At 45.7% G+C, this 17,708-nt stretch overlaps 1 protein-coding gene across 2 annotated transcripts in view; it reads right to left on the reverse strand.

The window, feature by feature from the left end:
• macrod2 (mono-ADP ribosylhydrolase 2) overlaps nucleotides 1-17,708 on the reverse strand; it is a 1,220,194-nt gene that overhangs the window by 369,419 nt on the left and 833,067 nt on the right. For both annotated transcript variants that reach the window (XM_036960544.2, XM_036960545.2), the window contains exon 6: nucleotides 12,770-12,891. In XM_036960544.2, the coding sequence (XP_036816439.2) occupies nucleotides 12,770-12,891 (122 nt within the window). The remainder of the gene's footprint in view (nucleotides 1-12,769; nucleotides 12,892-17,708) is intronic.

Here is a 17,708-nt window from a genome sequence, read left to right on the forward strand (position 1 = left end):
GTATAGTTAAACACGCCCATACACACACACACACACGCACACACACACTCCCCAGCTCCCAGAAGGCTACAGAAGCGTTTTGGAGTCATAACACACTGTCTGACTAATCACAGATTGACTGTTGAGAAAACCGCTGCAAGCCAAGCAGACTGGTGATGAACGTGATGACTGGTGTCATATGGTAGGATTACCCAGCCAGCCGCATTCCAGGGTGCATCCTCCAAGCATAGAAATAGATGGTCCAGCCACCACACAACATTGACTTGAAGGGGAATGTCTGTTCTAGTATTTATTTTTCTAAGTCTTCTAGGACCCAGACTCAGAGACCCAGAAGAAAGGACACTATCCCCCCAGCCTGGTGCTCCAGAGTCCGGGAAGCAATTCAGGGGTACTGGGTGTTGTGGGCTGAGGTCACGCAGTGCTGTCCAGCTGGGTTTTGTAGGCTTGCTGTCGTCAACAGCTGTTGTGCTGGTCACTCTGTGTCCTGCTGTGTTCAGTCAGTGTGCTGCTTTGGGCCTTGGCGGGGCTGTGACAGATTGTTCTCTCACCCGGAGAAACAACACTGGAGCCTGAGAGTCCTGCTGTGGGTCCAGTGAACAGGGTTATAATAGGAGTGTGACCAACACAGGCACACGCACACATATTGGGGATTTCATATAAACACGTGATTCTCCATCAGCACTAGACTTCCTCTATTTTGTCGGGGTCAGGGGCTACCATCTAGCCATCTGACATAGCTTGGACAGAGAGGGGTTATTAAGCCTTCACACTGCAGGCGTTAACGCTCAAATCAGTTTTGTTTTTCAAATCCATTTTGGAATACTGTCTCTCCAAACAGCAAGTTACAACCCCAAATCAGATTTGTGTGTGTTCAGACAGCAGTCATTTGCTGACATGGCTACGCTAGTTGTCATAGTAACAACGGGTGTGTGCACAGTGCTGTAGGCTGATTGGGTGGTGCTCGTGCTTCCTATCACTCAGAAGTTACGTATCAAGCTAAGGTGACAACAATGCCTGTCATGGATGTTTCCCAGTTGCTTTGAATGAGCGAGGGGGGGTTAAACTTTCTGCTGCAGTCAGCTGCAGTCACAGGGTTAAACTTTCTGCTGCAGTCAGCTGCAGTCACAGGGTTAAACTTTCTGCTGCAGTCAGCTGCAGTCACAGGGGTAAACTTTCTGCTGCAGTCAGCTGCAGTCACAGGGTTAAACTTTCTGCTGCAGTCAGCTGCAGTCACAGGGGTAAACTTTCTGCTGCAGTCAGCTGCAGTCACAGGGTTAAACTTTCTGCTGCAGTTAGCTGCAGTCACAGGGGTAAACTTTCTGCTGCAGTCTGCTGCAGTCACAGGGGTAAACTTTCTGCCGCAGTCACAGGGTTAAACTTTCTGCTGCAGTCACAGGGTTAAACTTTCTGCCGCCGTCAGCTGCAGTCACAGGGTTAAACTTTCTGCTGCCGTCAGCTGCAGTCACAGGGTTAAACTTTCTGCTGCCGTCAGCTGCAGTCACAGGGGTAAACTTTCTGCTGCCGTCAGCTGCAGTCACAGGGTTAAACTTTCTGCCGCAGTCACAGGGTTAAACTTTCTGCTGTCGTCACAGGGTTAAACTTTCTGCTGCCGTCAGCTGCAGTCACAGGGTTAAACTTTCTGCTGCCGTCAGCTGCAGTAACAGGGTTAAACTTTCTGGCGCAGTCACAGGGTTAAACTTTCTGCTGCAGTCAGCTGCAGTCACAGGGGTAAACTTTCTGCTGCCGTCAGCTGCAGTCACAGGGTTAAACTTTCTGCTGCCGTCAGCTGCAGTCACAGGGTTAAACTTTCTGCCGCAGTCACAGGGTTAAACTTTCTGCTGCCGTCAGCTGCAGTCACAGGGTTAAACTTTCTGCTGCAGTCAGCTGCAGTCACAGGGTTAAACTTTCTGCTGCAGTCAGCTGCAGTCACAGGGGTAAACTTTCTGCTGCAGTCAGCTGCAGTCACAGGGTTAAACTTTCTGCTGCAGTCAGCTGCAGTCACAGGGGTAAACTTTCTGCTGCAGTCAGCTGCAGTCACAGGGTTAAACTTTCTGCTGCAGTTAGCTGCAGTCACAGGGGTAAACTTTCTGCTGCAGTCTGCTGCAGTCACAGGGGTAAACTTTCTGCCGCAGTCACAGGGTTAAACTTTCTGCTGCAGTCACAGGGTTAAACTTTCTGCCGCCGTCAGCTGCAGTCACAGGGTTAAACTTTCTGCTGCCGTCAGCTGCAGTCACAGGGTTAAACTTTCTGCTGCCGTCAGCTGCAGTCACAGGGGTAAACTTTCTGCTGCCGTCAGCTGCAGTCACAGGGTTAAACTTTCTGCCGCAGTCACAGGGTTAAACTTTCTACTGCCGTCACAGGGTTAAACTTTCTGCTGCCGTCAGCTGCAGTCACAGGGTTAAACTTTCTGCTGCCGTCAGCTGCAGTAACAGGGTTAAACTTTCTGCCGCAGTCACAGGGTTAAACTTTCTGCTGCAGTCAGCTGCAGTCACAGGGGTAAACTTTCTGCTGCCGTCAGCTGCAGTCACAGGGTTAAACTTTCTGCTGCAGTCAGCTGCAGTCACAGGGTTAAACTTTCTGCCGCAGTCACAGGGTTAAACTTTCTGCTGCCGTCAGCTGCAGTCACAGGGTTAAACTTTCTGCTGCCGTCAGCTGCAGTCACAGGGTTAAACTTTCTGCCGCAGTCACAGGGTTAAACTTTCTGCTGCCGTCAGCTGCAGTCACAGGGTTAAACTTTCTGCTGCCGTCAGCTGCAGTCACAGGGTTAAACTTTCTGCCGCAGTCACAGGGTTAAACTTTCTGCTGCCGTCAGCTGCAGTCACAGGGTTAAACTTTCTGCTGCAGTCAGCTGCAGTCACAGGGGTAAAGTTTCTGCTGCCGTCAGCTGCAGTCACAGGGTTAAACTTTCTGCTGCAGTCAGCTGCAGTCACAGGGGTAAACTTTCTGCTGCCGTCAGCTGCAGTCACAGGGGTAAACTTTCTGCTGCAGTCTGCTGCAGTCACAGGGGTAAACTTTCTGCCGCAGTCACAGGGTTAAACTTTCTGCTGCAGTCAGCTGCAGTCACAGGGTTAAACTTTCTGCTGCAGTCACAGGGTTAAACTTTCTGCTGCAGTCAGCTGCAGTCACAGGGGTAAACTTTCTGCTGCCGTCAGCTGCAGTCACAGGGGTAAACTTTCTGCTGCCGTCAGCTGCAGTCACAGGGTTAAACTTTCTGCTGCAGTCAGCTGCCGTCACATGGGTAAACTTTCTGCTGCAGTCAGCTGCAGTCACAGGGGTAAACTTTCTGCTGCAGTCAGCTGCAGTCACAGGGGTAAACTTTCTGCTGCAGTCAGCTGCAGTCACAGGGTTAAACTTTCTGCTGCCGTCAGCTGCAGTCACAGGGGTAAACTTTCTGCTGCAGTCACAGGGTTAAACTTTCTGCTGCCGTCAGCTGCAGTCACAGGGTTAAACTTTCTGCTGCAGTCAGCTGCAGTCACAGGGTTAAACTTTCTGCTGCAGTCAGCTGCAGTCACAGGGTTAAACTTTCTGCTGCAGTCAGCTGCAGTCACAGGGTTAAACTTTCTGCTGCAGTCAGCTGCAGTCACAGGGTTAAACTTTCTGCTGCAGTCAGCTGCAGTCACAGGGTTAAACTTTCTGCTGCCGTCAGCTGCAGTCACAGGGTTAAACTTTCTGCTGCAGTCAGCTGCAGTCACAGGGTTAAACTTTCTGCTGCAGTCAGCTGCAGTCACAGGGTTAAACTTTCTGCTGCAGTCAGCTGCAGTCACAGGGTTAAACTTTCTGCTGCAGTCAGCTGCAGTCACAGGGGTAAATTTTCTGCTGCAGTCAGCTGCAGTCACAGGGGTAAACTTTCTGCTGCAGTCAGCTGCAGTCACAGGGTTAAACTTTCTGCCGCAGTCACAGGGTTAAACTTTCTGCTGCAGTCAGCTGCAGTCACAAGGGTAAACTTTCTGCTGCCGTCAGCTGCAGTCACAGGGGTAAACTTTCTGCTGCCGTCAGCTGCAGTCACAGGGTTAAACTTTCTGCTGCAGTCAGCTGCAGTCACAGGGTTAAACTTTCTGCCGCAGTCACAGGGTTAAACTTTCTGCTGCAGTCAGCTGCAGTCACAGGGGTAAACTTTCTGCTGCCGTCAGCTGCAGTCACAGGGGTAAACTTTCTGCTGCCGTCAGCTGCAGTCACAGGGTTAAACTTTCTGCTGCAGTCAGCTGCAGTCACAGGGGTAAACTTTCTGCTGCAGTCAGCTGCAGTCACAGGGTTAAACTTTCTGCTGCAGTTAGCTGCAGTCACAGGGTTAAACTTTCTGCTGCAGTCAGCTGCAGTCACAGGGTTAAACTTTCTGCTGCAGTCTGCTGCAGTCACAGGGTTAAACTTTCTGCTGCAGTCAGCTGCAGTCACAGGGGTAAACTTTCTGCTGCAGTCAGCTGCAGTCACAGGGTTAAACTTTCTGCCGCAGTCACAGGGTTAACCTTTCTGCTGCAGTCACAGGGGTAAACTTTCTACTGCCGTCAGCTGCAGTCACAGGGTTAAACTTTCTGCTGCAGTCACAGGGTTAAACTTTCTGCTGCAGTCAGCTGCAGTCACAGGGGTAAACTTTCTGCCGCAGTCACAGGGTTAAACTTTCTGCTGCAGTCAGCTGCAGTCACAGGGTTAAACTTTCTGCTGCCGTCAGCTGCAGTCACAGGGTTAAACTTTCTGCTGCAGTCAGCTGCAGTCACAGGGTTAAACTTTCTGCTGCAGTCAGCTGCAGTCACAGGGGTAAACTTTCTGCTGCAGTCAGCTGCAGTCACAGGGTTAAACTTTCTGCCGCAGTCACAGGGTTAAACGGCAGCTTTCTTGGCTCAGGCTGGTCGTCATCTTTCATCAGTAGGCCTTCCCTCCATCCCTCCTACTCTCCATCCTGACGACCCTCCATTTCTCAGCAAGACCTGATCAAATAGCTTTCCACTGTCAATGCATCCTGCAGACTGCTAGAGACGCAGCAAACTTCTTCCTCTTCTTCTTTTTCATAAAGGCTCAATTGCTTTTAAAAACCATACCAAAACCATATCTCAACTTTTTTTATTGAAGGTTGACGCACTTCCCCAGTCACGCTCTGCAGGTCCAACCAACAATGGGAGGTTGTCTACTCTATGGGTGACTGTGTTTGGCATGTTGTTCTAAGTCCATTTAGCAGCACGTGTCTATGGCTTTATCTGCCTGAAGAGTGGGTTTGGGCCCTACAGTACAGGGATTAGCTGCCCAGGCCAAGTGTGTTCTAATCTTTCATGCTCTGGTTTATTCTGTGTTACATTTAGTTTTGACTTGTATCTCTTTGTAATGCCGTGGAATCCCCATTAGGGAGCCCAGCGTCTAGCATTTTCAAAAACACACACAGATGCATAGACAGACTCACACAAACACGCACGCAGGCACACACACACACAAACACATACAGACACAAACACACAGGCTGGCTATTTGCCTGTCTGTTGTGGGTTACAACTGGGCTCCCCCACTCTGATCTAGCCCACAACACAGTCCAACTCAAATGAGCTTAGCACTGACCAGGTCCCTGGAATGATTGTGAGTCTGAAACAAGGCTGGAACGCGGGACCACTGTGGCTTATAAACAACAGAACTTGGAAGCAGAACTTGCACTTAAGGAACTACTATGAATTATAAACAAAATAACTTGGATCCAAGAATTTGGAGAAAAAAAACTTGGAACTCTCTCACCTAAGGACCCACTGTGGCTAATAGTTCACCTCTCTATCTCTTTTGAAGTTTAAGTGGATAGACGGGGAAGCAAAATACCAATGGAGGCCACATCACTGTTAGAAGAAAAGTAAGAGAGCGAGAGATGGAGAGTAAGAGAGAGAGAGGGAGAGAGAGAGAGAGAGAGAGAGAGAGAGAGAGAGAGAGAGAGAGAGAGAGAGAGAGAGAGATGGAGAGTAAGAGAGAGAGAGAGAGAGATAGGAGATACCTTTTTCCAATATAATGACTTATTTTTATTATTCATTATTTTATTACTTGCATAGTATTTTGAATACATTGTTGCTTTGGCAATACTGACCCAATGTCTTTCATGCCGATAACGTAGCTTCAATTTGAATTTGAGAGAGCGAGAGAGAGAGAGAGAGAGAGAGAGAGAGAGAGAGAGAGAGAGAGAGAGACAGAGAGAGAGAGAGAGAGAGAGAGAGAGAGAGACAGAGAGACAGAGAGACAGAGAGAGAGAGAGAGAGACAGAGAGAGAGAAATAACTATTTCTTAATAACAACAAGATAACAAATGTACAACATACGGGTTCTGTAAAATGTATATATGTTCCAAACTTTTGTGAATTAGCACAGTTACAAATAGAAATCAAACTGGATGGAAATCAGAAATAGAGGAAGGCCCGGACTAAAAACAAACTAAATATAACTATTGTAAAGTAGATTGTGTCTGTAAAATGTGTATAGTATGTATAAGCTGGAAGTAGAAGCCTAAGTGTTATTGTTTATTAGTTTACTCCAATTAGGGGAGGGGAGGTAGGGTTTGCAGGGAATAATAAAGGTATATTGAAGAAAAATGTGTATATGTATATATTTATATATATATATATATATATATATATATATATATATATATATATATATATGTGTGTATATGTATGAACGTGTATGTGTATATATAAATATAGAGAAAGTATTGACTTTGGGGGGGGTGAATAGTTATGCACGCTCAAGTTTTCTGTTTCTTGTCTTATTTCTTGTTTGTTTCACAATCAAAATATATTTAGCATCTTCAAAGTGGTCGGCATGTTGTGTAAATCAAATGATACAAACACCCCAAAAATATATTTTAATTCCAGGTTGTAATGCAACAAAATAGGAAAAATGCCAAGGGGGGTGAATACTTTTGCAAGGCACTGTATATGGATATATATATATTTACCATAAAAATATGTAGGATTGGAAATGATGCAGACAATTACATTGATGGAAACAACAATCTATGTGCAGTATTAAAGCTGATCCACCCCATGAAAAAACATGTTTCTTTAATAACGGAAAATAGAAACCTTTCTCGGTTGTCCTGTTCATAGCCAATGGAAGTAAAGTCCACATGGTGTGTGTGTGTGTGTGTTCATGCGCTCGCATGTGTATGAGTAAAGTAAAACTGTATATGTGGTAGATAATTCCACAGTCTTAGTAGGTCTCATCATCCTTCAAGACTGGACCAGTCAATCACAAAACTTCAAAACTTTAGGTTTTGTCCCAAATAGCACCATATTCCCTATGTGGTGCACATAGCACCCTATTCCCTGCTTTTGACAAGTGCTCATAGGGCTCTGGTCAAAAGTAGTGCACTATATAGTGAATAGCATGCCATTTGGGATGAATTCCCAGTGTTTTCACTCAAGGCCTAGCTCAACGCAGAACAGCTGTACAAATACCTTAGACAGGACTTATAGCTCCCCATGAAAACACTGGTCTGTTTCTAATAAATATATACATATTGGGTAAATACATTAGATAAACTGAAATAAACACATGGAATGTGTTCCAGAAACAAAACACAGAAAGACTGCGTTCCAAATGGCAACGCATTCCCTTTATAGTGCACTAGAGCCCCATGGGTCCTGGTCAAAAGTAGTGCACTGTTATAGGGAATAGGGTGACGTGCAAAGAGTAGACTGAAATGGTGGATAAAACAAAACCTAACACATGTATTTCTGAGGATTAAAGAGGTACAGGCTCTTTCTCTCTCCCCCCCTACCATTCTCCCCCGACTGTTCTAAACACTCATATCTTGTGCTTGTCTCCACCCCCCACCAGGTGTCTTCCCCCATTACCCCATTGTACTTATACCTGTGTTTTCTGTTGGTCTGTTGCCAGTTCGTCTTGTCTTGTCAAGTCTAAACAGTGTGTTCTCCCGTTTTACAGTATCTCTAGTTTCTGTTTTCTAGTCCTCCCGGTTCTGACCATTCTGCCTTCTCAGATCCTGAGCCTGCCTGCCGTTCTGTCCCTGTTTGATGCTTCCTTGGATTACCGACCTCTGCCTGCCCTGACCATGAGCCTGCCTGCCGTTCTGTCCCTTATTGACGATGTCTTGTATTACCGACCTCTGCCTGCCCTGGACCTGCCGTTTGCCTGCCCCCTGTTTTGTAATAAACATCTGAGATTCTAACTGTCGCCTGTGTCTGCATCTGGGTCTTGTCCTGAGTCGTGTTATCCTGCCTCTTTTCAAGAAATGATTTGCTACACAGCCTGCTAAGGTGCTCAGAATTGTCCATGCGATAGTTTGTTCCATATGACTAAATTCCCCAAATATTTCCCTTGAGTAGTTTTTTTTCAAAGTTTACACAACAATTCTGCGTTGACATATGTCCGAAAATATGCTGACCTGAACTACAATTTAAGACACCATATTGACAACCAAATAGTGTTTACCCCTTTTTCTCCCAAATTTTGTGATATATAATTGGTAGTTAGTCTTGTCCCATCGCTGCAACTCCCGTACAGACTCGGGAGAGGCGAGCCATAAGTATCCCGAAACACAACCCTGTCAAGCCACACTGCTTCTTGACACACTGCTCGCTTAACCCGGAAGCCAGCCATACCAATGTGTCAGAGTCCAGACAACCAATTCTAAATCATATTAATTTGGAGTTGAAAACCAGCCAATGTGAACCAACATTTTAAACCCCACAAACCAATATAATAGTGTAGAGTTATGTAACCCACACAGCCACTGACTTTACCTTCTCCCTAAGACTTTGAGGTCGAAAGAAAAAAATATATACTTGGTTATGTGTCTGAAAACATTCTGGCCTGAACTAAGGTAGCAAACCACCTGCCAAAGACAATAGATCAACAGTAACTGATGGTAAATGTTAGCATCAATGTCCAGGTCACCTCTAATAGTAACTTTCAACTAACATTATTTAGCTTTGGGTTGTGTTCTCAGAGGCACAGCCACTGAATGTATTTATCCCTTTCTTTGTGTTCCTTAATGTTTATAAATGTTTTCCCCTCAAATCATCTCTAAAGGAGGAAAACAAACTAAAATAAACTACCTTGACATATGTCAGAAAAGACGCTGGACTGAAAGACGCTGGACTGTTGGACTGAAATACGCTGGACTGCTGGACTGAAAGATGCTGGACTGAAAGACGCTGGACTGTTGGACTAAAAGACGATGGACTAAAGACGCTGGACTGTTGGACTAAAAGACGATGGACTATAGACGCTGGACTGTTGGACCGAAAGACACTGGACTGAATGACGCTGGACCGCTGGACTGAAAGACGCCGGACTTAAAGACGCCGGACTGAAATACGCTGGACTGCTGGACTGAAAGACGCTGGATTGCTGGACTGAAAGATGCTAGACTGCTAAACTGAAAGATGCTGGACTGAAAAATGCTGGAGTGCTGGACTGAAAGACGCTGGACTGCTGGACTGAAAGACGCCAGACTGAAAGATGCTGGACTGCTGTACTAAAAGATGCTGGACTGCTGAACTGAAAGATGCTGGACTGAAAGACACTGGACTGAAAGATGCTGGCCTGCTGGACTGAAAGATGCTGGACTGAAAGACGATGGCCTGCTGGACTGAAAGATGCTGGACTGAAATACGCTGGACTGCTGTACTGAAGGACTGCTGGACTGAAAGATGCTGGACTGCGGGACTGAAAGATGCTGGACTGAAAGACGGTGAACTGCTGGACTGAAGGACGGTGGACTGCTGGACTGAAATATGCTGGACTGCGGGACTGAAAGACGCTGGACAGCTGGACTGAAAGATGCTGGACTGAAAGATGCTGGACTGAAAGACGCTGGACTGCTGGACTGAAAGATGCTGGACTGCTAGACTGAAAGATGCTGGACAGCTGGACTGAAAGATGCTGGACTGAAAGATGCTGGACTGAAAGACGCTGGACTGCTGGACTGAAAGATGCTGGACTGCTAGACTGAAATACGCTGAACTGAAATATGCTGGATTGCTAGACTGAAAGACGCTGGACTTAAAGACAGTGGACTGATGGACTTAAAGACACTGGACTGATGGACTTAAAGACACTGGATTGCTGGACTGAAAGATGCTGAACTGATGGACTTAAAGACACTGGACTGATGGACTTAAAGACACTGGACTGATGGACTTAAAGACACTGGACTGATGGACTTAAAGACACTGGACTGATGGACTTAAAGACACTGGACTGATGAACTTAAAGACACTGGACTGATGGACTTAAAGACACTGGATTGCTAGACTGAAAGATGCTGGACTGATGGACTTAAAGACACTGGACTGCTGGACTGAAAGATGCTGCACTGTTGGACTGAAATACGCTGGATTGCTGGACTGAAAGATGCTGGACTGCTGGACTGAAAGACGCTGGACTGCTGGACTGAAAGACGCTGGACTGCTAGAATGAAAGATACTGGACTGAAAGACGATGGACTCCTGAGGGGCGCAGCGCTCTAAGGCGCTGTAACTTAGTAACTTTCAACTAACATTATTTAGCTTTGGGTTGTGTTCTCAGAGGCACAGCCACTGAATGTATTTATCCCTTTCTTTGTGTTCCTTAATGTTTATAAATGTTTTCCCCTCAAATCATCTCTAAAGGAGGAAAACAAACTAAAATAAACTACCCTGACATATGTCAGAAAAGACGCTGGACTGAAAGACGCTGGACTGTTGGACTGAAATACGCTGGACTGCTGGACTGAAAGATGCTGGACTGAAAGACGCTGGACTGTTGGACTAAAAGACGATGGACTAAAGACGCTGGACTGTTAGACTAAAAGACGATGGACTATAGACGCTGGACTGTTGGACCGAAAGACACTGGACTGAATGACGCTGGACCGCTGGACTGAAAGACGCCGGACTTAAAGACGCCGGACTGAAATACGCTGGACTGCTGGACTGAAAGACGCTGGATTGCTGGACTGAAAGATGCTAGACTGCTAAACTGAAAGATGCTGGACTGAAAGATGCTGGAGTGCTGGACTGAAAGACGCTGGACTGCTGGACTGAAAGACGCCAGACTGAAAGATGCTGGACTGCTGTACTAAAAGATGCTGGACTGCTGAACTGAAAGATGCTGGACTGAAAGACACTGGACTGAAAGATGCTGGCCTGCTGGACTGAAAGATGCTGGACTGAAAGACGATGGCCTGCTGGACTGAAAGATGCTGGACTGAAATACGCTGGACTGCTGTACTGAAGGACTGCTGGACTGAAAGATGCTGGACTGCGGGACTGAAAGATGCTGGACTGAAAGACGGTGAACTGCTGGACTGAAGGACGGTGGACTGCTGGACTGAAATATGCTGGACTGCGGGACTGAAAGACGCTGGACAGCTGGACTGAAAGATGCTGGACTGAAAGATGCTGGACTGAAAGACGCTGGACTGCTGGACTGAAAGATGCTGGACTGCTAGACTGAAAGATGCTGGACAGCTGGACTGAAAGATGCTGGACTGAAAGATGCTGGACTGAAAGACGCTGGACTGCTGGACTGAAAGATGCTGGACTGCTAGACTGAAATACGCTGAACTGAAATATGCTGGATTGCTAGACTGAAAGACGCTGGACTTAAAGACACTGGACTGATGGACTTAAAGACACTGGACTGATGGACTTAAAGACACTGGATTGCTGGACTGAAAGATGCTGAACTGATGGACTTAAAGACACTGGACTGATGGACTTAAAGACACTGGACTGATGGACTTAAAGACACTGGACTGATGGACTTAAAGACACTGGACTGATGGACTTAAAGACACTGGACTGATGAACTTAAAGACACTGGACTGATGGACTGAAAGATGCTGCACTGTTGGACTGAAATACGCTGGATTGCTGGACTGAAAGATGCTGGACTGCTGGACTGAAAGACACTGGACTGCTGGACTGAAAGACGCTGGACTGCTAGAATGAAAGATACTGGACTGAAAGACGATGGACTCCTGAGGGGCGCAGCGCTCTAAGGCGCTGCATCTCAGTGCAAGAGGCGTCACTACAGTCCCTGGTTCAAATCCAGGCTGTATCACATCTGGCCGTGAGTGTAAGTCTCATTGGAGCTTCTTTAAGAAAACCAGTAGTGCACCTGCCTTAAGAACCCTGAGACAGGTCATCTAGCAATAGCTGGACAGCTACTGTCTGATCAGGCTGTCAGGCTGATCCTTTGGAGTTGTGGCGAGTTCACACATCCACCTTCCCACAAGTGAGTTGTCTGGCAAAGAAATACTTATGCATCACTGCCACAAGTTCTCCCTCTGAGAGAGCATTTAGCACTGGGTCAATGTGGTCACATGCCACAGGGAAACTTTGACGCCAGAAACTGTCAATAGGCTGGTGTTCCTGGCATGGAACTTGTGAAGAAGGAAGCAGTGAATTGTTAAACTGAGAAACACACAGACTGTCTGCTTAATGCTTGAAGAAGTTAGTTTGAAAAGGTTTACAACTTGAATTCAGACTGAACTTCTTATATTTGGCAGGAATTTACATTTTTAATTACATCATGAGTACCTTTTGAACTATTTCTACTAGTACTATTTTGAAATTGAACTCCTATTCCTTTGTTTATGTTTCATCTTTGCACAGGTTTACCATGATGTGCAATATCCCCTTTCTGTTTCTATAAGGTTAAATGCAATATTTTGTCATTTATTAACTTTGAAGGGCTCATAAAATGCACACAGTATATCGTGGTATTATATCGTTATCATCAGTGGAAAATATTGTGACATGAATTTTAGTTCCCATCGCACAACCTTAGTGTGTACTCACCACAGAGCGCAGTCCGAACCCTTTGACCAGCTCCAGCGAGTTCTGGTAGCAGGCTGTCAGGTCCTTGGTCTCAGTTTCACCCACATGTCCCCTGGCCACAGGGCCCACAGTGTGGATCACATCTGGGAGAAGAGGGCAGAAAGAAGAAGAATATTAGCTAGCACAGTAGTATGGAGGACAGACAGAAGAAGAATATTAGCTAGCACAGTAGTATGGAGGACAGACAGAAGAATATTAGCTAGCACACTAGTATGGAAGACAGACAGAAGAATATTAGCTAGCACAGTAGTATGGAGGACAGACAGAAGAATATTAGCTAGCACAGTAGTATGGAGGACAGACAGAAGAAGAATATTAGCTAGCACAGTAGTATGGAGGACAGACAGAAGAAGAATATTAGCTAGCACACTAGTATGGAGGACAAACAGAAGAATATTAGCTAGCACACTAGTATGGAGGACAGACAGACGAATATTAGCTAGCACACTAGTATGGAGGACAGACATAAGAAGAATATTAGCTAGCACACTAGTATGGAGGACAGACAAGAATATTAGCTAGCACACTAGTATGGAGGACAGACAGAAGAAGAATATTAGCTAGCACACTAGTATGGTGGACAGACAGAAGAAGATAAGGAACAGAAGAGAGGACATAAGAAGAATACTTTAGTTACAGTGCCTTGCGAAAGTATTCGGCCCCCTTGAACTTTCCGACCTTTTGACACATTTCAGGCTTCAAACATAAAGATATAAAACTGTATTTTTTTGTGAAGAATCAACAACAAGTGGGACACAATCATGAAGTGGAACAACATTTATTGGATATTTCAAACTTTTTTAACAAATCAAAAACTGAAAAATTGGGCGTGCAAAATTATTCAGCCCCTTTACTTTCAGTGCAGCAAACTCTCTCCAGAAGTTCAGTGAGGATCTCTGAATGATCCAATGTTGACCTAAATGACTAATGATGATAAATACAATCCACCTGTGTGTAATCAAGTCTCCGTATCAATGCACCTGCACTGTGATAGTCTCAGAGGTCCGTTAAAAGCGCAGAGAGCATCATGAAGAACAAGGAACACACCAGGCAGGTCCGAGATACTGTTGTGAAGAAGTTTAAAGCCGGATTTGGATACAAAAAGATTTCCCAAGCTTTAAACATCCCAAGGAGCACTGTGCAAGCGATAATATTGAAATGGCCGTCCCTCTAAACTTTCAGCTCATACAAGGAGAAGACTGATCAGAGATGCAGCCAAGAGGCCCATGATCACTCTGGATGAACTGCAGAGATCTACAGCTGAGGTGGGAGACTCTGTCTATAGGACAACAATCAGTTGTATATTGCACAAATCTGGCCTTTATGGAAGAGTGGCAAGAAGAAAGCCATTTCTTAAAGATATCCATAAAAAGTGTTGTTTAAAGTTTGCCACAAGCCACCTTGGAGACACACCAAACATGTGGAAGAAGGTGCTCTGGTCAGATTAAACCAAAATGGAACTTTTTGGCAACAATGCAAAACGTTATGTTTGGCGTAAAAGCAACACAGCTGAACACACCATCTACACTGTCAAACATGGTGGTGGCAGCATCATGGTTTGGGCCTGCTTTTCTTCATCAGGGACAGGGAAGATGGTTAAAATTGATGGGAAGATGGATGGAGCCAAATACAGGACCATTCTGGAAGAAAACCTGATGGATTCTGCAAAAGACCTGAGACTGGGACGGAGATTTGTCTTCCAACAAGACAATGATCCAAAACATAAAGCAAAATCTACAATGGAATGGTTCAAAAATCAACATATCCAGGTGTTAGAATGGCCAAGTCAAAGTCCAGACCTGAATCCAATCGAGAATCTGTGGAAAGAACTGAAAACTGCTGTTCACAAATGCTCTCCATCCAACCTCACTGAGCTCGAGCTGTTTTGCAAGGAGGAATGGGAAAAAATGTCAGTCTCTCGATGTGCAAAACTGATAGAGACATACCCCAAGCGACTTACAGCTGTAATCGCAGCAAAAGGTGGCGTTACAAAGTATTAACTTAAGGGGGCTGAATAATTTTGCACGCCCAATTGTTCAGTTTTTGATTTGTTAAAACATTTTGAAATATCCAATAAATGTCGTTCCACTTCATGATTGTGTCCCACTTGTTGTTGATTCTTCACAAAAAAATACAGTTTTATATCTTTATGTTTGAAGCCTGAAATGTGGCAAAAGGTCGCAAAGTTCAAGGGGGCCAAATTCTTTTGCAAAGCACTGTAGTTGTTATTTTACATAAAACAGAAAAGTGACTTTTTTATTTCAACCCAATCTAACAGAGACACATACACACACCACACATTCTCATCTGACATGGGACTTGAACCGGCAACCCTCTTGTCGCTGAGACGCCTCTATAACAGACAGAGCATCCTTCAGTTCACTTTAGCTCCACTATCATTTCATCAGCACAGCGAGTGCAGCGAGTGCAATTCACACTCAGCAGAACTAGCCCCACGAGTGCCCAGGATGTGGGAATTCTGCAGTGAAACATTTGAAGAGATAAGTACAACCATTGTTCCATTCTATACAGAGCTGATTCCACCTGCTTGAATCTGAAGGCTCTTTAGAAAATCTGCTCTTTATGCTTCCTCTATCATATTATTGTCAGGAAATACGACAAGATAGGAGTATGTGTCTTCACATTAGGACAATGGGTGAGTTTTGCCTAAAATGAATACAGTGGTTTCATCCCAGATGGCTCCCTATTTCCTATATAGGGCTCCCCCACAGGGCTCTGGTCAAAAGTAGTGCACAATATAGGGCATAGGGTTCAATTTGGGATGCAACCATTTACTCAGTTAATGCAATGGCAGTGCAGATAGACAATCAATTACAAGTTTCATACTATCTATTCAAATATTCATATCTCTGGCTTTGCTCTCCTCCGCTCCTGTGGCCTGTGCATAGCAATGTGGGTGGCTGTCAATCATCCTATGTCATGTGCTCCAGTCTGGGCTGTAGCCAGACTGCAGAAGAGGAATATGCATGGATGGACAAACGGGGAAACAAATGCAAACACACACACCCACCTACGCTCGACGTACACACCCACCTATGTTTGACGCACACACCCACCTACTTTCGACACACACACACACCCACCTACGCTCAAAGCACGCACCCACCTACGCTCGACGCACACACACACCTACGCTCAACGCACACACCCACCTACGCTCAACGCACGCACACACCTACGCTCAACGCACACACCCACCTACGCTCGACACACACACCCACCTACGCTCAACGCACACACACACCTACGCTCAACGCACACACCCACGCACACACCTATGCTCGACACACACACCCACCTACGCTCGACGCACACACCCACCTACGCTCGACGCACACACACACCTACACTCAACGCACACACACACACACCTACGCTCAAAGCACGTAGGTGGGTGCGTGCTTTGAGCGTAGGTGGGTGTGTGTGTGTGTCGAAAGTAGGTTGGTGTGTGCGTCAAACATAGGTGGGTGTGTACGTCGAGCGTAGGTGGGTGTGTGTGTTTGCATTTGTTTCCCCGTTTGTCCATCAATGCACGCACACACCTACGCTCAACGCACACACACACCTACGCTCGACGCACGCACACACCAACGCTCGACACACACACCCACCTACGCTCGACACACACACCCACCTACGCTCGACGCACACACCCACCTACGCTCAACGCACACACACACCTAAGCTCGACGCACACACACACCTACGCTCGACACACACACACACACACACACACACAACTACACTTGACACGCACACACACACCTACGCTCGACACACTCACAACTACACTCGACGCACACAGCCACCTAAGCTCGATGCAACCACATAACTACGCTCGACGCACACACCCACCTACGCTCAACGCACACACACAACAACAGTCTACCTGTACTGAACAAAGTCTGCACCACAGAGAAAGAGAGAGAGGGAGGGAGAGAGAAAGGGAGAGGGAGCAGAGGGAGGGAGAGAGAGAAAGGGAGAGGGAGCAGACGGAGGGAGAAAATGACAGAGAGAGAACTGTTGGAGGAGATTGAGAGAGAAAGAAGGACAGAGACAGGGAGAGAAAAAGAATGAGGGAGGGAGAGAGAGATAGAAGATAAAGAGGGAGATGGGTTTCCCTGAAACCCTAAAATGTGTTAGACTCAGTCATTACATAATGATATTGAAATCATTCTCACCACATTGCATTTCAATTTACCTGTGAAAACATTCGTTTGACAGCTGGCTAGGAAAAAAGCTTTTTTCTTTCATCTAATTCTCACGCAACAAATTATTTTATTTACTAGCTTATACATCATCAAGTGATTTAGCTAGTACATCGTGACTGTTTCTAGAACAACATCACACAAATAATGTTTCTGAATAGGACACAGTCATTATATTTCAGCCTGCGCCCCAAATGGCACCCTATTCAGTATTACATGCACGACTACCCTGTGGGACTTGGTCAGAATTAGTGCACTCTATAAGGAATAAGGTATCATTTGGGATGGAGACAATGTTTTTGAATAGAGCACATCAGTCATTGTAATTCATTGAAAAGCGTTACTAGGTTTAAGATACATAAATCTCACTTTATAGGCTATTAAAGATTGATGACCATGACTCATTCATTACAGATCGCACATCAAATACTCATTTCTGTTCTCTGAAATCTTAAACACTGTTAAATATATATACTGCAACTCATCCTGAGCCACTTGGTGTGTATGTTTGTGTGTGTGTGTGCCAGTCTTAAGGATTTGTCATAAGGAATAGCCATGTTGTCAAGAGAACAGGAAAATGCTGGCACCCAGGCTACCACTAACCTACCTGACCATGACCATTCTAACGTCATGGGAAACTGACTCCACTAACCTACCTGACCATTACCATT

This window comes from Oncorhynchus mykiss, chromosome 23 (assembly GCF_057628025.1).
Source record: "Oncorhynchus mykiss isolate SJ-2025 chromosome 23, ASM5762802v1, whole genome shotgun sequence".
Lineage (NCBI taxonomy): Eukaryota > Metazoa > Chordata > Actinopteri > Salmoniformes > Salmonidae > Oncorhynchus > Oncorhynchus mykiss.